The 24,383-nt window shown below is 42.0% G+C and overlaps 1 protein-coding gene across 1 annotated transcript in view; it reads left to right on the forward strand.

Annotated features, from left to right (window-relative positions):
- Positions 1-24,383, forward strand: part of LOC126259691 (loricrin-like) — a 130,781-nt gene that overhangs the window by 102,982 nt on the left and 3,416 nt on the right. The window contains exon 3 of the mRNA XM_049956651.1: positions 7,634-7,867. Within this exon, the coding sequence (XP_049812608.1) occupies positions 7,634-7,867 (234 nt within the window). The remainder of the gene's footprint in view (positions 1-7,633; positions 7,868-24,383) is intronic.

A 24,383-nucleotide genomic window follows, 5' to 3' on the forward strand; every position in this document is an offset into this window, starting at 1 on the left:
ATCTAAACATGACAAAGCTCAAGCAGAAAAAAATATTACACTAAAGACAACAATGCAGACAAGGGAAATGTATATTCACATCTTAATGTCTATGTAATTAAAGTGGTGCACCACAACTTATTCTACAAAAGAAATTACCAAGTACTTGGAAAGAAAATTCTGTATGCAATTCCTGTGAAGGGAAATGTTTTTTTTTTGTGCTCCTTCGTTTTTTTTTAATTCCATCATAAAGTTACTATTTACTGGATCTGTCGGCATAAAATATTTATATTAGTACATCTATTAAATTTTATTTTAACCAATGCTGCAGTGCAGCTAGAAACTAGATATTAAACAAAATGATTAAATAAATACATAAAGCAAGCCATATGGCATTTCTCTCAACTAGCAAGACAATAGCCGTGAAATGTTTCTCATCGTTTCATTAGGCATTTTAGGAAATATCATAAATTAAGAGCTCCACAGTATAATCATATGTTTTCAAGTTTGAGCGTGTCGTATTTGCGATGCTTTCTACAAAGGAATGTCAATAGCGAGGATAATGGCCTCCCCTTTTTTTTTCTACCTGTGCCTCTGAAAAGGCACACACTAATGGCTTTTTCTCCAGGCGTCTGACACAGCTGGGTGCCCACGACACATTACATGCAGGTGGTCACTTAACTTTCTTATGGAAATATTTACGACAGCAGTTTCTGCTACAGTGACAGTCTCATATAAAATATTTCACAGGTCAAGAATTTGCGTTACAAATCTGTAGAAACAAAATCCTATTGATATAACAGAGTCCAAAAAAATTTTCGTCAGCATTGTAATACATTCACGCATTTACATACATTTCATAACTCTTAAAGTACGATTCTTGGTTTCCAACAACCTTTTTCACAAACCAGAGTTCCTAACCACTACTCGTTATTCCTTACCTTATTTGTCGACACTTCTTCAATATTTCATCATAACAGATACGTAGCATACTGAAATAACTCATATAGCGTCAGCTTATTGATCATAAACATACCGCAACAGCATAATACACATAGTCATCGTAATAATAACATCATAACACCTCAGTCAACTCTCAAAATCGTCGTAGCTTCCTCCAATAATTTCAAAACCTAAAAAAATTCTCTGCTCATTTCAATAGTGTCATCTACCTCAAACGTACTTTAAAAATCATGATCTCATACCAAATACATCATTCAAAGCTCTCATAGTATCACAATGGTTCCAAAAAAATATGAACAGTTCACAAAGTACAGACAAAATACAATTTCATAAGTGTGAAGTTACCCAACTGTGTAATTGTGTAAACATGTGTCACTGATGTAGTAAAAAAAATGTTTATCTCTCTCAGTTAAATGATCAGATAGCTGTGTAATTTATGTGTTAGAGAAACATGGTACCGATGTGTAAAGTTGTATAAGCAAATACCATATTAGCTAGGGCTCCTTGTGCTTGCCAAACACATGGTACACAAAGTAAGCGTGTACTCCCCTGAGGATTAATGTAATTATACCCTCAGGTGTTACAGATTACAGCAATGTAATGAAATGTATCATGGAAAACTTCCTTTGTAATTCAAAAATCTTGAAAACTAAATGGCTTAAGTACAAAATTAACCTCTCAAATGCGTGTCCTGTAGTAAGATAATTCTGTGGAAGTGTCGTAGATATCGTCCTCTGTAAGCAAAGTTCTGCTGAAGTCAATATAATTACCTCATCATAAACGAAAGTGAAATGCTTTGCGTATTGATACCGTAGTTATTACGTACCTTACCGTGATCAAGAAAGTACTATAATGTAAAGTATTGTTGTGCTATGGAAAAGGCTGTCTCACTGTAGCTATATCACAAAAGTTACTACTAAAACATGTTTTACTTTCCAGAGTAATTCAGAAAAACTGTGTAGATATAAAACAGATACACCACAAAAGCAACAATGTAAATTGTGTCACATATTAGTAGCGTCGTGATATAATCGTGTAGCTGTCAAAGAAACCAAATACTAAGTCATCGGTAATCTCACATAAAGTACTTTAAATGAAGAATATCTTTTCAAGTAAACCAAAATGTTGCATTAAAATCTCATTAGCAGTACCGGTACATGTTCTAAGTATGTCAGCCTTATAGTCGTTACGTAATCGTGCAACAAACAAGCAAGTATGTACACACACAATAACACTGTGTCGTCTGTTCACTATATCAATGCACTCGTAAATACTGTCTAAATATGTTCCCTATGTTCTAGACTGGATAGTTAACTTTAAAACATAGTGGCATGTTAACAGTTTGTAAGTTTGACGAAGCGTACTAGTAATGTGAAGTGAAAAGTTTTATGGCAAAGACTAAGTTATAAAGCAGATTATCTCTCAATAAACGGTTTTACATGTGAAATGTGGTGTAAACCTTTACTCTTCATAGTGCGCAGAGTTTTAGCTTCAACGGAATCATCGTGTGGTATACGTCGGTAAAGAATACTGCTATTTTTCTCAAGGTTAGCGTCTATGTTATTTTTCTCTGAGCCAGCGGGCGCACGTGGCTGACTGCAGTGCGAGTCATTGTCTGTTTCTTTGTTGGCACGCGTCGTTATTGGGATTAGGAGACCTAACTTCTACAAATTCACCTTGCCGAGAAGGCCCTGCCCTGTTTGAAGCTCGTCAGTTCTGATGCAATTCAGCTCTGTCGTTACGATCACATCGTAACTGCGCACTGAACTGTTGCATCTGAAGTTATTCTGTCTCCCTTGATAATAATTGTTTGTGTTCCCATATTGTCTGTTTCTATGGTAATCTCTGTCATATTCATTACTACGGAAATGCGCTCTTTCTCTGTAACTATTATTACTCTGCCAGTGGTTGTCATATGGGTGGTGTCTGTTTTGGTCACGATTTGCGTTGTAAGAATAGACTTGTCGTGTCCAGTTATTGTTTCTGTCGTCACGGAATTGTGATGGATGTGACCTGTATTGATTGTTTTCCTGTTTTCGCATCCCGCGACTGTCTGTGTCAATTTCTAATTGTTGTAAGAGTCCCTGAAAAGCTTCAATGTTGTCTTTGCAACGTCCTGCCAAAAAAAAAAAAAAAAAAAAAATACCGAGCGAGGTGGCGCAGTGGTTAGACACTGGACTCGCATTCGGGAGGACGACGGTTCAATCCCGCGTCCGGCCATCCAGATTTAGGTTTTCCGTGATTTCCCTAAATCACTCCAGGTAAATGCCGGGATGGTTCCTGTGAAAGGGCACGGCCGACTTCCTTCCCCATCCTTCCCTAATCCGATGAGACCGATGACCACGCTGTCTGGTCTCCTTCCCCAAACCAACCAACCAACCAAAAATAATATTTCTTAAATGTTCAGGCAATTTCATTAAGCAAATGCGGATGAGTTCTGAAGGGCTGTATGGGTTTGACAGGTATTGATTCTTGTGCAACATGTCTTCAAAATATTTGACAAGACTGGAAAATTCAGATTGTTCAAAGTGTTTCATCATCGTGGTGCTATGTTTTACTCGGTCTTGTGCAGCTTGAGACCAATATGCTGAGAGGAAGGCATGGTAAAATTCTCCTTCACTGTGACAATCGTGAATGACCGATAGCATTCTTACAGCTGGTTCATTCTCTAAGTAGCCACTCATAAATTCTAATCTGTGCTCTAATGACCAGTTGGGAGGAAAAAAATGACAGAATTGATGGAGCCACGCTTGTGGATTAATGTCGTTGCCAGAATTCTTAAATGTTTTCAATTTACGTGTAGTAAAGGACAGCTTATAGTCAAAATCATCATGTCGGCGAGTCGCATATCGGTCATTGTTACGTCGTTTCGGCGGTTCCATCTCAAAATTCGGTGTGCCTTGCCAGTTTCTTTCGTAATTTCCGAAGTGTCCTGTGTTATTATTTTGTGGTTGTTCCGTATTTCTAAGTCCCTCTTCCCGTGTTGGAGCGCGAGTGTCCTCTGAAATATGTAATTTTTGTATTACTTGTGCCAACTGACTTCTCGGATTTCTCTTTTGTGTTGCGTATTAATTTGATTCTGATTTTGTTTGAATTTCTTAATTTGTTCATACTCTTCTGTGTCAGTGATGGCTACAGGTCTTGTGTCATTCAGATCATCATCTACCGTTGTAGATAAGTTAGTGAACTGATCTGAAAGTTCGGCTACTTTATCCGTTAGTGAAATTATTTCCTCTGTACGTTTTTCTGAACCAAGTTTCAGAGTGTCCATTTGTGTTGAAATCGTATCTACTGTGTCCTTTAAGTTTTCCTGAGTTTTGCGAGTTGCATAACCGAATCGGTACATGCAACTGAGTCAATTTTAGCTTGCAAGGTCTCATGATTTTCATGAACAATAATTTGCAGTTCTTTTATAGCTGCTTCGTGATTCTGTAATGCATTTTCATGCCGCGAAAAAATAGGTTGAAAATGCTCACAAATTTGTGTTTTTACGTCATTACAGGCTTTTTGACACTTCGATTCAATGCTGTGTAACTCAGTAGTTAAATCTTCACGTGTTTGTTCAAGAGTTTGTTCCAATGAGTCTAACTTTTGAAGCTGTTGCTGTGTTTGTCTTTGATTTTGTTCCATCGTGTCTAACTTTTGAAGATTTTGTTCCATTATGTCTAACTGTTGCTGTGTTTGTCTCTGATTTTGTTTCATTTGCTGCATTAATTACAATAATAATGTATTAGTGTCTGGAATCTGTTCCTCTATGCTTTTCGGCAGTGCGTTTTCACCGGCAACATTTACATTTTGATGAGCAGAAAATGTGTCTTGACTTATTTGAGAAAACGGTGAGGACCCAAAACCTGAGTCTACAGTATTTACAATATTGTGTTCTGTCATTTCGGATTCCTGAGGCGAGCTGTTGCCGACCGATCAATCGATAATGCTTTCCTGTTCACTACTTGTTTCACTGTCTACACCATTATTTGCAGCCCGCTCCATTTCCCTATGCACAATTACCAAGTTACTACTTTGAACATTAGTTAATTCATTACTCTGCGGCGCTAACACACTGCTTTCGTCTTCACTGTCATTTCTCAGTTTACTTTGCAGCCTAGTATTACTTTTTTCACACGCCAGTATTGTCACAGTATTTCACACGACAACACAGAAAAGCACAATTTGAAGAGCAAAATAACAAAACACATTAACATAGCATTGAAAATAATATCTAGTTAATTGCAAGCGCAGCTGCGAAATACTTGGTGCAAATCTACATGCATGCCACAACTGTGTACAACAAAGAAAAACTACAACTACAAAGGAAATTCTCTCTATAATTACGCGCTAGCAATAAACAAAAACTACACTAATTACACAAACTACAAGAAAAATCAGTAGATTCCAGTGAGGTATCCTTGGCTAAGGGTCGACATATGAAACGTCCCCTTTTGAACAATTGTACGACTGTGCTTAAACTGACACACAATATTTTTTTTAGCGCAACGCAATCTGACTTTCAGTAATCCCTACAAGAGAATGGCCCTGACTAAATTAACCTATACGTTTCACAAATCACTTACCTCACAAAAATCTTAGTTACTCGAACTACTGCAATACACCGAGCGCCACTACTGCCAGCTAAATAAAACATTCAAACTACTGAAGGCACTAACTACTGATAGGCATAGTTAGCAAATGAAAGATTTTGATAGAGAACAAACAATGTATTTACCTTAATAGTGTTGAAAACTCATAATATACATAGCAGGTCATGACATCCAGTCTTACAAATTTCAAAACTCAGCCATCTCTCTCCCCACATCCACCACTGCTGGCGGCTCACCTCCAACTGTGCAACGCTACGCGCTGTTAACATCCAGTTGCCCAACACTACAATGGCAGACAACAATGTAAACTAGCCACAGACTGCACACAGCACAGCCAGTGATTTTCATACAGAGTGCTACGTAACGTTGCCAATAAGAAAACATAAACAGCCTACTTACATACGCGTGGTGGAGTAATGGTGGTGTACGCGTACGTGGAGAACTTGTTTGCGCAGCAATTGCCGACATAGTGTAACTGAGGCAGAATAATGGGAACCAGCCCCCATTCGCAGAGGCCGATGGAAAACCACCTAAAAAACATTCACAGACTGGCCGGTTCACCGGACATCGACACAAATCCGCGGGGCGGATTCGTGCCGGGGACCAGGTGCTCCTTCCCACTCCAGAAAGCCGTGCGTTAGACCGCACGGCCAACCGGGTGGGCTGTTTTTACTATACTATCTAATAACCTACTGATCGAAGCCATTACACTTATTCCCCTCATATTAGTCGGATCTCTGCTCCCATTCTTATATGTGACATCTCCCATTCCTGGAGTACGTCATCTCCTTAAATCACTTTATTAAAAATATTTATCAGCGCTGCTACTACTTCAGGTCGTCCGTACTTCAATAATTCAATTGCTATACCTCCAGGACCGGCTGCCGTTCCAGTTTTTGATTTTTGAAAGGCCTGATAAATTTCATTGCCAGTCACCCTTCCACGCGATAAAATTCCACTTCATTCTGCTCTCGCCGAAACTCTTCCCTATCTTCTGCAAGAATATCTTTAAACCCAAAACTGGGAATCATTCTGGCTCCTCTTCTAGTTTCAGCTGGAGCTCTTCTCACTTGACGTATGAATCGCCAAACTTCTGAAGCCCTGTTGTATCCAACTAAATCTTCTACGTTGGCACATTTCTTCTTCCATGACTCCTCTTTAGCCTGGGTAACCATCCTTTCTACATCCCTCTTAATTGTGTTGCAGTGATCTATATCTTCCTGCCTATTAAGGCTTAAGAATTTCTCATGAACATTCATCTTTTCTTCAGTCCTTTCTCTTAAGGCCTGAGTCATCCAGTTAGCAGCACTCCCTCTTTCTTCTTCTCTTCTATGAGCCTCCTCAGCAACTACCAGAAAACTTGATTCTGGCTCCACACACAATCATGTTGCATTTCCGTCCTTATCCAGTCTGAGTTTCTCCTCAATTCGTCTCTGGTAAAGGACTCCTATACTCCAGTCCTGCAGAAGCCCTAGCTTTAGCCGTGGCGTTTCTGTACTGAGTCCTTCTTCCTGTTCCCTCTCTACATCTTTGGTTCTGAGGAGAATTATGACTCTTCCCAGCACCATATGGTAAGATATACATCCATGAAGGGACAGGATGATAGGACATCTGTTAACACATCAGGGAATGATTTCCATGGTACTAAGGGAGCTATCTAGAACAAAAACTGTAGAGGAAGGCAGCGACTGGAATACATCCAGCAAATAACTGAGGACGGAAGTTGCAAGTGCTACTACTTCGAGATGAAGAGGTTCGCACAGAAGACTGATGATCCAAAAAGAAGGTCCATCTTTGTGCCAGGAGGTCTTGGGGACTACGGCCGTTCACTATTGTACGAATTACGGCTGTGGGTGTTCCATTTCTTACAATATTGTGATCTATTCCACACTCTGGCCCTCTAAACACTCTCTGGGCGCTGATAAGCGCGCAGTTGAGCGCCCCACAAACCAAACATCATCATCGAAACACTCTCACGCCCTGAACGAATTCCTCTACGTGCAAATTACCGTGGGCGTAGTTTGCGGGACAGCTGTGACACTAGCAGGTGGACGCAGCAAGGTGACAGGTGTGCAGTGTCCACCGTGTTGCAGGGGCGCCCCCGAAGGAGCCGCGCCAGATGGTGGGCCGCGCGCGGTTCCTGCAGGGCGAGGAGGCGCGCCAGGTGCGCAGCGCCGCCAGCGCCGGGCCCAACCTGTACTCGCCGGCCGTGGTCAGCGGGCCGGCCGCCCAGCTGGAGAGGGTGCGCGCCCCCTACGACTACTACCCCAAGTACCACCCCTCGGCCGCGGGGTCGCCGCCGGGGGACGAGGACCGCCTCGACAGAGGTCAGTACGACGCCGAAACAGCTCACTCCACTGCAGTCCATCCATACCTAATCACGATTAGATTAGATTAGTTTTTCGTTCCATAGATCCATGCTGAGGAGATCCTCGTGGATGTGGAAAATGTCAATTTTTTTAAGTTGAAATAACAATAGTATGAATATATACAATACATCATTTATTTCTATTAAAAAATTCGTCAATGGAGTAGAAGGAGTTGGCCACTAGTAAGTCTTTCAGGCTCCTTTTAAACTGATCTTTATTTGTAACTAAATTTTTAATGTTTGCTGGCAAATTATTGAGGATGAGTGTTCCTGAGTAGTGGACCCCTTTTTGAAGTAAGTGCTTTTAAGTCCTTGTGCAGATCATTTTTGTTCCTGGTATTGTACATACGAACTGAGCTGTTTGTTGGAAAAACAGATATATTACTTAGGACAAATTTCATTAAGGAGTAAATATACTGAGAGGCAGTAGTTAGTATACCCAGTTCTTTGAAGATGTTTCTACACGACGTTCGTGAATTTACTCCACAAATAATACGTATTACACGCTTTTGTTTAACTTGAAGAGTTACCCCAAAATATTATACCATATGACATTAGGGAATGAAAGTAGGCAAAGCATGCAAGCTTTTTCATTTTTATATCGCCTATGTCTGCAACACTCGAATTGCAAATACAGATTTGTCAAGGCGTTTCTGCAGTTCTGTGGTGTGCTCCTCCCAACTGAATTTATTATCAAGTTGTAATCCCAGGAATTTAAGACTGTCAACCTCTTCTATCTGCTCTTCTTCATACTTTATGCATATGCTGGGTGGAAACCTCTTACAGGTTCTGAATTGCATATAGTGAGTCTTTTCCAATTTTAATGTCAGTGAGTTGGCTTTAAACCATTTATTATTATCCATGAAAATATCATTAGCAGATCTTTCTAGAACTACACTCGACATACTATTTATTGCAATACTTTTGTCATCTGCAAACAGAACGAACTCTGCATCTGGCAGTGTAACTGATGAGAGATGTACACAAGAAAAAGCAATGGCCCTAAGATGGATCCTTGTGGGACACCACATGTAATTTCTTCCCATTCTGATGATGACTGATGACTTAATTCACTCGTCCCTTGCACTGACACCCTTTGTTTCCTGTTAGCGAGGTCTGACTTGAACCATTTTGCAGCGCTGCCTGTGACACCAGTGACATCATCTTCTTCTTCATTTTCTTCTTCTAGAGCTTCTAGCCACTGACCGAGTCTGACTAGAACACAAGTCTCTCCCTCTTTTCTTGACCTCCAACCATGTCTCTCTCTGCACTCTGTCCCAATCTTCATCACACGTTACCTCACCCCAACGATCCATCTCTCTCTCGGTCTCCATTTGGGTCTCTTGTCTCCTATTGTCACTTCATTCACTTTTCTCGCTATCCTGCCAACTTTCATTCTTTTAACAATCCCACACCATCTTAAACGTTACTTTTTCATGGTGTCTTGCATGGGTGTCTCTTCCACTATTTCTCTCACTGTCTCATTCGTTACTCTATTCGTCCTAGTAAATCATGTTCCCCTTTTCTTGATATTTAATCTCGCAAACACGTATCCTGCTCACCTGCCTTTTCTTCATTACACCCGTTTCTGAGGAATACGAGAGAACTGAAGCATAATACTCGTACGCTCGGCACGATATTTCCTTAATTTATGGCGGTGCATCCTTGCTCCAGACCAGATCTCTTCCACTCTGCAGGAAACGTGGGCTCGCCTTCACTTTTCACTCATCACCTTACCATTCTCCCTATTGTCTCCGGTATTATGCTCCCCAGGAACCTGAAAGTTTCCTTTCTTATTACTTACCGTCTCATACTTATAACCATTCTATTCTCCTCTTAAATATTTCACATTGCCACCAGTACTTCATACTTCTTTGCATTAATTTTCAGCCCATACTGTCCACCACTTCTCCCACACATTTACCCTTTCTTGTACCTCTCCTCCTCTGTTTCTTCACATCATTAGATCTTCTGCAAAATCCAGTGCTTTCATATCTCCATCTACTATTAGCACTGCAACCCACGTCATTAACTCATCCATAATGGTGGCGAAAAGTAGATGGGTGGTGCACAACTTTGCTTCAGCCCATTTTTCTGTTCAAACCACTCTTCTCGCCTCCCACTTTGACACAACTCTCGCTTCCTTGATAGATGTCCGTTATTCCTCTCAAAGCCAGTCTTCGAATTCCCCTTTCCTGAGGCTATTTCCAGAACTTGCTTCTTTCAACGCTGTCGTACTCCCCCTCAGTGCCCACGAACACCATTATTAATTTCTCACCACGTTCATAGTGCCTCTCTTGGATCTGCCTTACACTATCAATTAGATCGACTGTTGATTTTCCTGCTCTAAACTCACTGTTCCTCTTACAATTCTCCTCTTTCAGACCTCCTCCCTCCTCCTACTGTTTTCGATACTCTCTTTTCCAGAATAGCAGCCCGGTGTGGCCGAGCGGTTCTAGCCGCTTCAGTCTGGAACCGCACGACCGCTACGGTCGCAGGTTCCAATTCTGCCTTGGGCAATTAGGTTTAAGTGGGTCTAAGTTCTAGGGGACTGATGACCCCAGATATTAAGTCCCATAGTGCTCAGAGCCATTTGAACCATTTCTTCCAGAATATTTTCAAATAATTTGGCAGTATGATACATGAAAATAGTTCTCCTGTAATTTTGACATAGTTTTCTGCAACTATTGTAAAAACTGAAGTTTTGATTCCACTTTCCCCCTCTTGAGGAGTTCTTCCTTTCCAAACAGGGAATGGATATTACAGTTTCAAGTCTTGATGTTGATTGCTTACGTATTTCAAGCTTTTTGAAACACAAAATGATTTGCTCACAGTCTTTTTGGATCATCAGTCATATGATTCTTTTGTTTTCCTCTCTTTATTTACTTCTTCATTTCAGAGCAGCACTTGCACCTGGCGTCATCAGTTATTTGCTGGATGTATTCCAATCTCTGTCTTCCACTACAGATTTTATCCTCTGCAGCTCCCTCTAACACCATGAAAGTTCTTCCCTGATGTTTTAACACATGTCCTATCAGTCTATCCCTTCTTATCGTCAATATTTTCCGCCAAGTTTCTCTCCTCAACGATGACGCACCTCCTCATTTCTTGTATTAGCAGTCCATCTTAGGAGTCCTAAACCCCAAGTTCTTCGATTTTCTTCTTTTCCAGTTTTCCTACGCTTCATCAATCACTTCCATATAAGGCTGTGCTCCAAACACACATTCTCAGAAATTTCTTCTGTAAATCAAGACCATTGTTTTATACCCGTAGCCATCTTTCGGCCAGGAATGGCTTTTTCGCCTGTGCAGGTCTGCTTTTTATATCCTCCTCGCTTAGTCCGCCATGTGTAGTAGGATTCAGCAATTTCGTCTAGTTCGCGGTCCCCAAATGGTAAGTTTCCCGCTAATCTCATTTCTGTTGCACTTCATTCAAATGGGTCAAATGGCTCTGAGCACTATGGAACTTAACTTCTGAGGTCATCAGTCCCATAGAACTTAGAACTACTTATACCTAACTAACCTAAGGACATCACACACATCCATGCCCGAGGCAGGATTCGAACCTGCGACCGTAGTGATCGCGTGGTTCCAGACTGTAGCGTCTAGAACCCTAGAACCACTCGGCCACCCCGGCCGGCTGCATTTCATTAATTACATCTTTCTTCGGTTTACTCTGTCTGTATATTATGCTCGGTAAGGTATTCAATGCATTCACCACGTGATGTAATTCTTCGTCACTTGCACAGATGATAGCAACGTGATCAGCGAACCTCATCATTAATATTTCACCATACATTTTAATCTGAATCCTGAAACTTTATTTTATTTCATTCATTACATCTTTGATATACTGATTGGACGGTTGAGGAGCAACACAGCATCCTTGTCTTACACCATTTTTAATATGAGTACGTTGTTTTTGGTCTTCAAATTCTTGTTTCTTATTCGTATTGTAAATTACCCGTCGTTTCATATAGCTTTCATGAACTTTGCTGATAATTTGAAACATTTTGCACAATTTTCGAAATATTTTTGTTAGTCGACAGATCCTATGCACGTCTCTTGATTTTTCTGAAGTCTTGGTTCCATTATCAAGCTTCCGTGGTAGCCTCGTAGCTCTGTGGTGTCAACACCACTAACACATCCTTAATTACCTTTCATTCATTCTTCTGCATATTATTCTTGTCAGCAACCTGGATGCATGGGCTACTAATTTGACTGTGCTATGGTTATCGCATTTATTTGCTCTCGCTATTTAGAATACAAGATTGAGTGTGGAATCCATGCTACATTTTGAAGAACTAATCTGAGTATACAGACAAATACAAATGTAGTGATTAAACATCAAATGTTACAAACACAAGAAAGGTATCAGCCTCAGGATAAATGTTATGCCACCTACACCTGCCTTTATTACAGTGCATCATTATGAGCATTTGTTTAATGCAAGGAGCACACATACACAATAAGTGTGTTTTCGAAGATAAAAACACTCACACAGACTAGGCAAACAGGCTTAGGGGAGCACAGTGCTCATCTTGACATCGTAATTCTTTTATTTATTTTGCATCCTCACTCCGCTCTGGTGGTATCACTACCGGTTTCGACTTCTTTACGAGCCATGATTATATTATTTGAATACATTACATAGAAACTCGTCAAAACACACCTGAACGCTGTTTTAGTTTGACGATTTATTGTGTAAAATATTCAAGTAATCTAATGATGACTTATGAAGAAGTCCAAGATGGTAATGATTCCAGTTGTTGGCGTTCGGATAAAGGCAGCCTTTTTCCATACAATGGCGTGGAATCCTCTTTCATTTGGTAATTAGATGACCTCTTTGGCACTAATTTAATAAATTACTGGGTGTTCTGTCCTGCTCTCGTGTCTCATTAGGGCTGTTTTTATTACATATATTAATCCTTTATCTTATCTTGTAGATCCGCCCCATCCTCTGTTATGCCAGCGTAACTTGGATTTCCGCCCCTCCCAGGTTCTATAAAGCCCTCCAAATCCTCGAACGCCATGCACTCCGCCTCGCCTTCCACATCCGCCTTCCATCCCCCATGCGCATCCTCTACGACCTCGTCCCCTTCCCCCACCTTCTCCTTTCCTTGAACACATCCGCACACTATATATTGTCCGCCGCCTTGATCCCCCTCACCCCCTGGTGTCTCCTTTCCACCCACAACCAGTTGCCACACCTTTACCGTTGCGTCCCACTCTCTCTCCATCTCCACACTCTCTATCGCCTTTCCCAACGCAACTTCCACCCTCTACCCCTCCCAGATGATGAGCTTCGCCCTGACATCTACCACTCGTACCAACTCTAACCCCATCTTCCTGTCCCCTCCTCAGGGCTCCCTCTCCTCCCCCTCCCTACTCCTGAGCGGCTTCCCCCTCCTACTCCCCCTCTATCTCTTGTGCCTCCTTTCAGTGTCTCTGCGCTCCCTCCTGCCCTGTCTTCCCTCTTCACCTCCCGCCCCACGTGTCTCCTGCCTCTCCGTGTACCCACTGATGCCCCTCCTCTCTTCATCCCGCCGCTTCCCCTGCTGCCCCATGCTTTCCCCTCCTTTTCCATCCTCTCTGCCCTTCCCTCGTCAGGTACTGCTTGGCAGTTTTATTCTTCGTCGTGTGTGCTCCAAGTGGGTTTTAAGTGTGTTGTTCCGGAGTGTTTTTAATACTGTGGCCGACTTTTAACCCGTGCATGTCCATTCAGTGTCTACTCTGAGTTTTGAAGACTCGCCAACTGTGTTTTTTAACTTTCTGGTGACTTTTAACTGTCCTCCATGAACGTCTCCGTGTTCGTCTATTTTTTACCTCCAATTTCTCCCATTATTCTGTTTTAAGTTCCCCTTTCTCGCCTTATGTATGTCACATTTTATTCTTATTTTAAGTTGTTATGTCACTCGGCTGAAGAGCGGCGGATTGTGCCGCTGACAGCCCTCCCCTGCCCATATGGGGCAGGGGAATGAAATCACAATAAAGAAAAAAAAATTATCTTGTAAGGCAACAAAATATTTCTGCTAGAAAATAAGATGGGCTGCTCCTCTTTGAACTTTTTTGATGTCCTCCGTTAATCTTATCTGATGCAGATCTCACAACACGCTGCAGCACAGCAGAAGAAGACGAAATAGCATAGTGTTGGGTGTCTCTCTAGTAGTGCTGTTGCCTCTTCTAAGTGTTCTGACAATAAACGGCAGTCTTTGGTTTGCCTTCCCCGCAATATTATCTATGTGATTGAAGTTAAGTTTTTCATAATTGTAATTGCTAACTGGTTACCTGAATTCACAAGATTTAGATTTGTATGATTTATGGTGTAACCGAAATGTAGCGGATATCTGTGAATGACTTCACACTTTTCATTATTTAGTGGCCGTTGCCATTTTTCACACACATATCTTGTCTAAAATCATATTGTAATTGCTTTTTATCACCTGATGACCTTAGAAGACGCTAAATGACAGCATCATCTGCAAACAAAAGAAGAGGGCTTCTCTCCTAAATCGTTTAAACAGACCAGCAACAGGAGAGGACCTATAACACTTCCTTGGGGAACGCCAGATATACTTCTATTTTACTCGCTGAGTTTCCGTCAACTGTTATGTGATCTTTCTGCCAGAAAACCGTGAATCCAGTCGCAAAACTGAGACTATACTCTATAGACACGCAATTTCATTAGAAATCGCATGTGAGGAGCAGTATCAGAACCATTCTAGAAATCTAAAAATGTGGAATCAACTTCACATACCCCGTCGATATCACTGATTACTTTGTGTTTCAAAAGAATGATATTTTCTGAATCAGTGCTGGCTGTTTGTCAATAAATCGTTTTCTTCGAAATAATTCATAATTATATGTTCCACAAGCCCACTCCAAATCGACGTTAGTGCTATGATCCATAATTCATCGGATTACATTTATTTCCTTTCTTGAATATTGATGTCACGTGTGGAGCTTTAAGAGTCTTTATCGATGGATTTTTCTGCGGGAGAGAGGGTGTATATTATTGCTAATTACAGAGCCGTTGCATCAGCATACGCTGAAAGGTACCCAGCTGCTATACAATCCGGAACGGAGGTCTTGCCCTTGTTAACTGATTTAAGCTGCTTCGCAACACCGAGGATATCTATGTCTAAGTTAGTCATGCTCGCATTTAGTCTCGATTCGAATTCTGGAATATTTAGTTCGTCGCCTTTGGTGCAGTGATTTCAGAAAACTGTGTTCAGTAACTCTGCTTTAGTGACATTGTAGTTAATAACATTACCATTGGTGTCGTGTAGTGAAGGCATTGACTGCGTCTTGCCGCTCGTGCACTTTACATGTGATTAGAATCTATTTGGATTTATCGTGAGGTTTCGAGACGGAGTTTCGTTATGGAAGGTATTTAAAGTATCTCGCATTGAAATTTGCGCTAAATTTCGAGTTACTGTAAAATTTAGTCGATCTTGGTGATTTAGTCTTCTTTTAAATTTGGCCTGGTGTTTTCGTTGCTTCTGCAGCAGTGTTCTGACCTGTTTCGTGTACCAGTGTTGTGGCTGGGCGCTCCACTCTCGATGCGCCTTTCTCTCCTGACGCGCCCAGGGAAAGCGCAGCACGCAGCATGCAGCACGCAGCACGCAGCAGTCAGTGGTCGTCGCGCTGTCAGTCTGCGGAGCTGTAGAGGTCGTCGCACTGTCCGTGTGAACACCCGTCTCACTGCAAGCAAGTCCACTTCGTGACTGAAGACGCGTGACGTGTCGGTACCTTCTTGCCCGGCCAAGTGAACAATGTGCCCGTCCTCTCGGGCGCTAGTCGCGTTTGAATCCTGAGGTGCTGCCTCGAGCTGAGTAAGGCCATATTGACATCACAGACGTGGGACCGCGGCCAACGCTGACAGCAGCATTGCGCAGCGATACACAGCATTCTCGGGGCATTACGTTCTTAGTCGAATTCTGACACGTGCTGATAGAGGTTTCACATTCTTACTGGAGGCATATTTAAATTCGATTTACGAATGAGAACCCCGCTGGGTATTATCCTTAAACACAGAACATAGGTGTCATTACTGCTACCTACTTTTTGACATGCTGGCATACTCGTCGATTGCATATCCAGACATGGAGTAGATTCATGCCCATCTGACATTTGTTGCAGGCCATCTTCTTGTTATTTAAATTTTAACGGCTAGTAGTGTAGAAGAGCTACAATTTGGCGTCGGAGGAGTTTGACGAAACACTTAGAAAGTGACGTTTAGCTAAAGAGATCGAAACCGCGATCCGCCAGGACACGACTGCGGTTTTTCAACTGTTCTGCCACTTAGTGTGTCTATCTCGTTAACAAGGGACTACAATCTCCTTTGGAAATAATCAGGGGTGACAAAGTACAGCAACATGTGTATTTGCTGCAGGATCAGTTTAGACACGTCATAGTATGTTCTCGATAGAGCAGATGTGGGAGTCATCTTCTCAAGAGATCACTGGTTTGTCAAACAGTAACCCAGTAACCTCCAGTTTCCGATACAGAAACTACCCAGATACCTGCCGAAACCTCTGCTATATTATGAAGACCACACCGTGGTTCAGGTCTAAAAAAATCGATTTTCGGTTTTCATCGTATTTCGATAGATTAAGGTTTTATTTAAGTACTCTGAAAAGGATTTTGCTGAAAAACAATTTTTTCGAGGATTTAAAGAGCATTTTCCTACAATGTGTGCTTATGTGCCCTACATTGCACGTTAGGGATTTTTTTTTATTCCCAAGTGGGTTGGCTATCCTTGGAATGCAACGGTCGGTATTCTTTTGTTTCTGCTGTTTGTAAACAACACGCTTTCAAACACGCGGTTAGTTTTCGTCAAGTGTGATTGCGAGTAGTTGTTATAGAAAAATTGCAGGTATACTATGGGCAGGCAATTAGGAGAAATAAGAAAATCTGGAGGCAATGAAGAGAGATGTTTGAGCCATATTCTTCCATAAGTCCTCTACTGATGATAAGCCATGTCATGGATTGTGTCCATCAGGAGAAAATTCGTGGTGCAAATACAATAGGGCTCAGGCAACTGGAGATTCTTATTCTCACCAGCATTCTCTTCCTGCTGCTGTTATTACAGCAATTAAACCTATTTTCAGAGACTTGGCTTATCCTGACCTTCTAAGGAAGTGCCTGCATGGGCAGACACAGAACCCAAATGAATGTTTCAACAGCATAATTTGGAACCGCCTTCCTAAAACTGTATTTGTAGGCATGCATACAATGAAACTAGGAGTTCATGATGCTGTTATTACATTCAATTGTGGTAATATTGGCTACTGAAAATGCAGGGAATTAATCCTGGTGAAAATATGATCACTGGGGTGCAACATTGCGATAAAATGAGGATAGCCGATGGAGACAGGTCTGCATCTAATATGATCAAGAAAGCAAGACAAACATCCAGGAAGGTGAAAAAGAAGCTGGACGACCTGCTAGAGGCCAAAGAAGGGCCATCATATGCAGCAGGACAGTTTTAATTAACTGTAAGTAACAAATTTCACAAGTTTGTTCTTTAAAGTCAATTTCCCGCAAACTAAAATTTTCAGTACATATGCCCCATTATATCACAAACTATCATAAATGAATGAAATTTTCAGAGATTCTGCATAACATAAAAAGCCACCTCTCGTACTACATTCATTAACATTCCCCCATCAGGAAGTTAACAAAAAAATATTTTCTGGAGAAGAAACTTAATATTTTTTGTTAATAAATTTAAAAAAGTATTTCGTAAAAACTATAAATTGGATAAAGTAGATTTTAGTACACTTGACTCTATTAGCATCATGTAACATACAATAAAAATATTAAGGTCCTGCATGAAATAGTTTTTTGTCAGAAATGGGTCAAATTCTTGCCTAAATTAACATGGGTTAGATAGGCAGGGTGTGGTCCCCTTAATGGCACGATGCAGTCGAATTTTACAAGTATGACTAATCGGTATACTCGTCAGAAATGACTGTTGGTAAGTAACGACAACTTACGTCATGCGAACACAGTTCAAGATAAAATCTGATACGATGGTTGAGATGGGATATTTTAATGTCAGTTGCTATTAATTCTCTTTTCTTTCATAATTATCTTTCTCCTGCTCTCCATGTATCTAGAGGGGGGGGGGGGCGTGGACGAGTGCTGGGTGTGGTAGTTGCAGAGACCCGCTCACTACCACTTCCCCTTCGCAGTGCGTGCGAGAATGTTCAAGCCCGTACTATTGACAGTACCACACCTAGGCAGTGTTCGTTACTGTTTAATATCCGTCACAACGGGTAAAGCGTTATATAATCTGCAATCTCAGAAGATAACGCACAGTAAACGACTTTGTCTATTTCGTCCCACTCATTCCTCATCTCACTTCAACAATATTTTCATCACAGCTTCCGTAATCTACAGTTACTCGATAAAAACCCAGCTTGGATTTGTACTGGGCATAAAATGGTGGCTGTGGTTAACAACAACATTGATCCTAACTGTAAACTCACTGGACACTTATTATTCTGACGAGCGCACTCTTGGCGGGAAACAAGAACCTACAAAGCAATTTTCCAACATAAATATTTCCCATGGTGGACATTGCCCACATTCCACTCGCTGAACTGCAAATCATAACTTAACCATGCTTCTTAGTAAACTATTGGGTCTCATAGTGACTAACATACACACATGGGACAGGGATAAGAAAGTGTCCTCTGTTACTGATTACCCTAAGGATTGTATTAATTCTTTTTCATACACATGCCCTTAAAACTACCAGGACGCATTCTGATCAACAATAACTAACTTAATGTGGGTGGGCAAAGCAGGATTCATCCAAAAGGTGTACAATCATTTCGTCTACGTCTGGTGGATAGAAAGGTTACCTTCTTACACGAGCACAAAAATGGGCACATGTAATCTGAAATCATCCCCACCTTGACTTCATCCATTAACACGAAATTATCCTAGAATTAAAATCAATCAGGGCCGTCGATACTATCATTGCCTGCACCGCAGTCCCCCTTGTGATAACCAAAAGGTAATGTCTGCATTCTTTACACAGTAAGTAGTTGTCCTGACTGACTAAACTACACACGATGAGTTACTGATACAAATTTCACACATGCATACTTCCTATGTTAATGTTTCATCACGAACAGGTTAGCTCATTATCTTGCACAATCGATCCACGTGGGGCAGAAAGATCAATACCAATTTGTGTTCACCTTTTGCCGTACCTGTGCATTATTAAGTTCACACGCTCAGTATATATTTTAACTAATTCTAACATATGCTGTTTCCTATTATGAACATGCTTAAAAACAATTTGCTTCATCGTCAGTGCAATCCTGCCACATAGGACAAGGAACAATGACCATACAGCTAACTCACGATTAATTTCTGTCTTCACAAAAAAATATTTTATCATAATCAATGCACACGAGATACCTCTCATGAGAATGGATCAGGCACGAGGCCGACCCTTTACCCGTGCAGACATGGACTTCGGGGTCCACGGAGACAAAGGCATTCGAAATTACTTACCCAGTTATCGAGCTTGATCATCGCGAAACTAAACACGCATGATGTACACCGAGGCTCCAAAGACACCGGTGTAGGCGTGCGTATTCAAATACAGAAATGTGTAAATAGGCAGAATACGGCGCTGAAGTCGGCAACCCCTATAAAAGACAACAAGCGTCTGGCGCAGTTGTTAGATCGGTTACTGCTGCTACAATGGCAGGATGTAAAGATTTAAGTGAGTTTTAACGTGGTGCTATAGTCGGCGCACGAGCGATGGAGCACGGCATCTCCGAGGTAGCGATGAAGTGCGGATTTTCCCGTGCGACCATTTCGCGAGTGTATCGTGAATATCAGGAATCCGGTAAAACATCAAATCTCCGATATCGCTGCGGCCGTAAAAGATCCTACAAGAACGGGACCAACGCAACCTAAGAGAATCGTTCAACATGACAGATGTGCTATCCTTCACCAAATTACTGAAGGGTTCATTGCTGGGCCATCTACAAGTGCCAGCGTGCCAACCATTCACTGAAACATCATCGATATGAGCTTTCGGAGCCGAAGGCCCGCTCGCGTACCCTTGCTGACTGCACGACACAAAACTTTACGTCTCGCCTTCACCCGTCAACACTGACATTCGACTGTTGATGACTGCAAATATGTTGCCTGGTCGGATGAGTCTCGTTTCAAATTGTGTCGAGCGGACGGACGTGTACGGGTATGAAGACAGCTTGATGAGTCCATGGACTGTACTTGCCAACTGGGGAGTGTCCAAGCTGGTGGAGGCTCTGTAATTGTGTCGGTCGAGTAGGGCCACCGCGTACACGCAGAAGTGCCGCAACACGACGTGCCATGTACTCGACTAAAGTAGTGCTGGAAGGAATTGACACCATGAATCCTGCAGACTGTCCATAAATCCGTAAGAGTACGAGGAGGTGGAGATCTCTTCTGAACAGCACGTTGCAAGGCATCCAAAATATGCCCAATAATGTTCATGTCCGGAGAGTTTGATGGCCAGCGGAAGTTTTCAAACACAGAAGAGTGTTCCTGGAGCCACTCTGTAGCAATTCGGGACGTGTGGTGTGTCGCATTATCCTGCTGGAGTTGGCGAAGTCAGTCGTAATGCACAATGGACTTGAATGGATGCAGGTGGTCCGACAGGATGCTTACGTAGGTATCACCTGTCAGGGACGTATCTGGACGTAGCTGGGATCCCATGTCATTCCAACTGCACACGCTCCACACCATTACAGGGTCTCCACCAGCTTGAAAAGTCTCCTGCTGACATGTAGCGTCCTTGGATCCATGAAGCTGTCTCCAAACCCGTACATGTCCATCCGCTCGATACAATTTGAATCAAGACTCGTGTGACTGGGCAACCTGTTTCCAGTCATCAACAATTTTGGTGTTCACGGGTCCAGGCGAGGCGTAAGGCTTTATGTCGTGCAGTCATCAAAGGTACACGAGTGTGCGTTCGGCTCTGAAAGCCCATATCGATGACGTTTCGTTGAATGGTTGGCACGCTGACGCTTGTTGATGGCCCAGCACTGAAATCTGCAGCAATCTGCGGAAGGGCAGCACTTCTGTCACGTTGAACGATTCTGTTGAGTCGTCTTTGGTCCGTTCTTGCGGGACCTTTATGCGGCAGCAGTAGTGTCGGAGAGTTGATGATTTACCGGATTCCTGATATCCACGGTACATTCGTGAAATGGCAATACGGGAAAATTCGCACTTCATCGCTACGTCGGAAATGCTATGTACCACCGCTCGTGCGCCGACTATAACACCACGTTCAAACTGACTTAAATCTTGACAACCTGCCATTGAAGCAGCAGTAACCGATGTAACAACTGCGCCAGACACTTGTCGTCTCATAGGCGTTGCCGACCGCAGCGCCTTATTCTTCCTGTTTGCATGTCTCTGTATTAGAATATGCATGTCTATACGAGTTTCTTTGGCGCTTCAGTCTACTTGAAGCTGGGAGCGTTCGTGAAAGTGTAGTTTTCTATGTCAAAGTTATCATGTTATCCTGTACTCATATGTTTCCTTCGTATGGTCACATATTTTGTTATTTCTTCATTAATTTGTAAACTTGCTTTCACGGTGCTTTCTTTTAGCTTCTTTCACCACTGTTATTTCCTATTAAAACTATGTCATCTGCATAGGCCAGTATTTTTGCTTGTTTTTCTGTGATGTTTCCACTTGTCGCTCGCTTGGTTTTTCTGCCCCGTGTTCCATGATAAGGTTGAAGAAACTTGGGGATGGAACATCACCTTGCTTCGGTCCGGTTTTGTTCTGAAAACAGTCGATACCAAGTCACAGTATGTCACCCTGGTTAATGCCTTCTGCGTACGTATTTCGATCAGGCTGATGAGTTTCTTGAGGATTCTGTATTCTGCCATTATTTCCAATACCATGCTTCTGTGCACTGAATCGTAGGCCCTCTGAAAGTGTGAACAGGTAATGGATGCTCTTGTTGTATTCCCATATTATTTTATTGTTGGTGTTGATGCAGTATATGCTGTCTATTGTTGATATATTTTTGATCTATTAACCAATAACGGTCTGCCATCTCTACCTCTTTCTCGTCTTTGCCCATCCTGCTCTCTTTATGTCTAAGGACAGAAACTATGTTCGGAAATTTCCTGAGATTATACATGTAGCATCTTTGATAGCTTGCAACAATATCCAACCAGACACCTCATAGCATGTCATTCTTCAGCCATGTAATAACATCAGGACTTACTCAACTAAGAAAATGGTAGGGAATGGTAGGGAAGTGGTTCAAATGGCTCTGAGCACTATGGGACTCAACTGCTGTGGTCATTAGTCCCCTAGAACTTAGAACTACTTAAACCTAACTAACCTAAGGACATCACAAACAGCCATGCCCGAGGCAGGATTCGAACCTGCGACCGTAGCAGTCGCACGGTTCCGGACTGCGCGCCTAGAACCGCGAGACCACCGCGGCCGGCAGGTAGGGAAGTGTATCCTTAAATAAAGCAGCCTTCCTCCTTATGTCACTGGTACTTCTGTTACAAAACATATAAAAGATGAACGGAATAATTTCATGAGCTTTAGGACGTATCAATGTTGACTGAAGAGTAATAGGAAGTACTGTGCCGTTCAACGATGATCAAGTCACATTGTCAGAAAAACATATTCAAGATCGTATCTCTTCGTACTAGCTTCGCAGAAGAGGATGTAGCATTGGAGCTACGTGTTGTATCGACGACGTGTCATTAGAGACGGAGCAGTAGTTTAGATTGTGAAAGTACCGGTATTTGAATTAAGGCATTTTGGGAAATCACGGAGAACCTAAAATTCTGTGGTCATTGGGGGACATGAACATCTGTTCTCCTGAATACAGATCTAGTGCCTTACTGCAGCGCCATCTAGAATCTAAAAAGATTTTTAGGTGGTTGTCTGTTCCGTACTCAGTTTCTGGTCATTAATACAGGGCCACAATGTACGTCTTCTTCATTACGACCAAGTATGATTCTGCATCAGATGTTGACTTTCTTTTACATCAAGAGCCAATGGATTCTCATCTGTCAGAGCGGACATTCAAGGCACGTTTGGCAAACAAGAATGAAGTACACTGAGCATTCTCCAACTGCAGATAAGCCGTGCGGTAAATGCCCTGAAGAGCGCCACAGCAATTCGGTCGAAACGCCGTCAATTTATTTGCATTGGGCCATTGATGTTCAGAAAACGCCTCCAGGTACAAACGTAGAGCCTCTTGGCCATTATTGTCCGCCAATCGGTACGGCAAATCGGCAGCGTCCAAATCCCCTTTCGCGTACATTTCCACTGCACCTTATCGGAATCCAGGTCCCTCGTGAACTAAACACTTGTTGCGAGGTGCTTCATACTAGCAGAATAATTAAATTGGCTGCGTTTCAGTACGCATAAAAAAGTGAAACAGATATCAACATTACCTTCCTTAAATTGGAACAGCAACCACTGACCTTGAACCTGAGAATTACAACTTAAATGTACATTCTAACCAAACGTAACGATGACGTTATTTTGAGCAACCAATGTACGAAAACGTTTGGTGTAATGCCGTTACGTTCTATTTCTTTCTGTTTGCCATTATTGTTGTGATAATGAAGAGAATCAAAAAATCTGGCCTAAAATGTAAACAAAGCGTTTCCGGACCCGGTCATAACTATCTGTTGCACATAACGTTTACATTCAGGGTGAACCAAAATTCGACCACTTGGACGCCACAGCACGATTCCTTGCACGCTACCAGCACGAAAACGTCTGTAACAAAATTTCTTGCCGATCATATTTTCACAAAGAAGTGACAGTCAGAGAAAGGCAATTTAGTAACTCTGTAATCAAATGTACGATGAGGGGCGATTTGTTTTAGATAATGCAACTTTAAATCGATTCTCCGGAATTCATTTTGTACTACCATTTATAATAGCAGCTACAGGTGCGATTCATTTATTTTTTCTGCACCGAGTCGTCATAGAGTACTGTACAGCTGTGCAGACCACTAAGTACACTGGCTACAGTATTGCGTTAGAAGACTCGAGTTCGCGAATTCTATTCCGTGTATAGGTTAACTTCATTTAACTTTCTCGTTTTAGGCAGCAGGATATTGCACCTGGCTTCTTAATCTATAAACAAATACAGTAGGTCACATACAGAGCACGTGCTCTCATTTAGTGCTAAACGCCACTGAGTGTACAGCCCTTTCTCATGAGTCCAATTTCAAGTGGAGATTTCGGAGAAATATTATCCAGCGAGTCGCCAAACGTTCGGAAATCTGAGCGTCAGCTCCGGGGACTACGCATGTGTTGTGAAAAGCACGCTCTCACTCACAGTGTATTTCAAATATTGCAACTGTCTGCTGCTACTGAAAGTAATTGGCGTATGTATGTTTAACTTCTACTTATTGATAAGTTTTGTAATTATTTCTGTGCTCCGACAGCTAATTAATTTTTA

This window comes from Schistocerca nitens, chromosome 5 (genome assembly GCF_023898315.1).
Source record: "Schistocerca nitens isolate TAMUIC-IGC-003100 chromosome 5, iqSchNite1.1, whole genome shotgun sequence".
In the NCBI taxonomy this organism is placed as follows: domain Eukaryota; kingdom Metazoa; phylum Arthropoda; class Insecta; order Orthoptera; family Acrididae; genus Schistocerca; species Schistocerca nitens.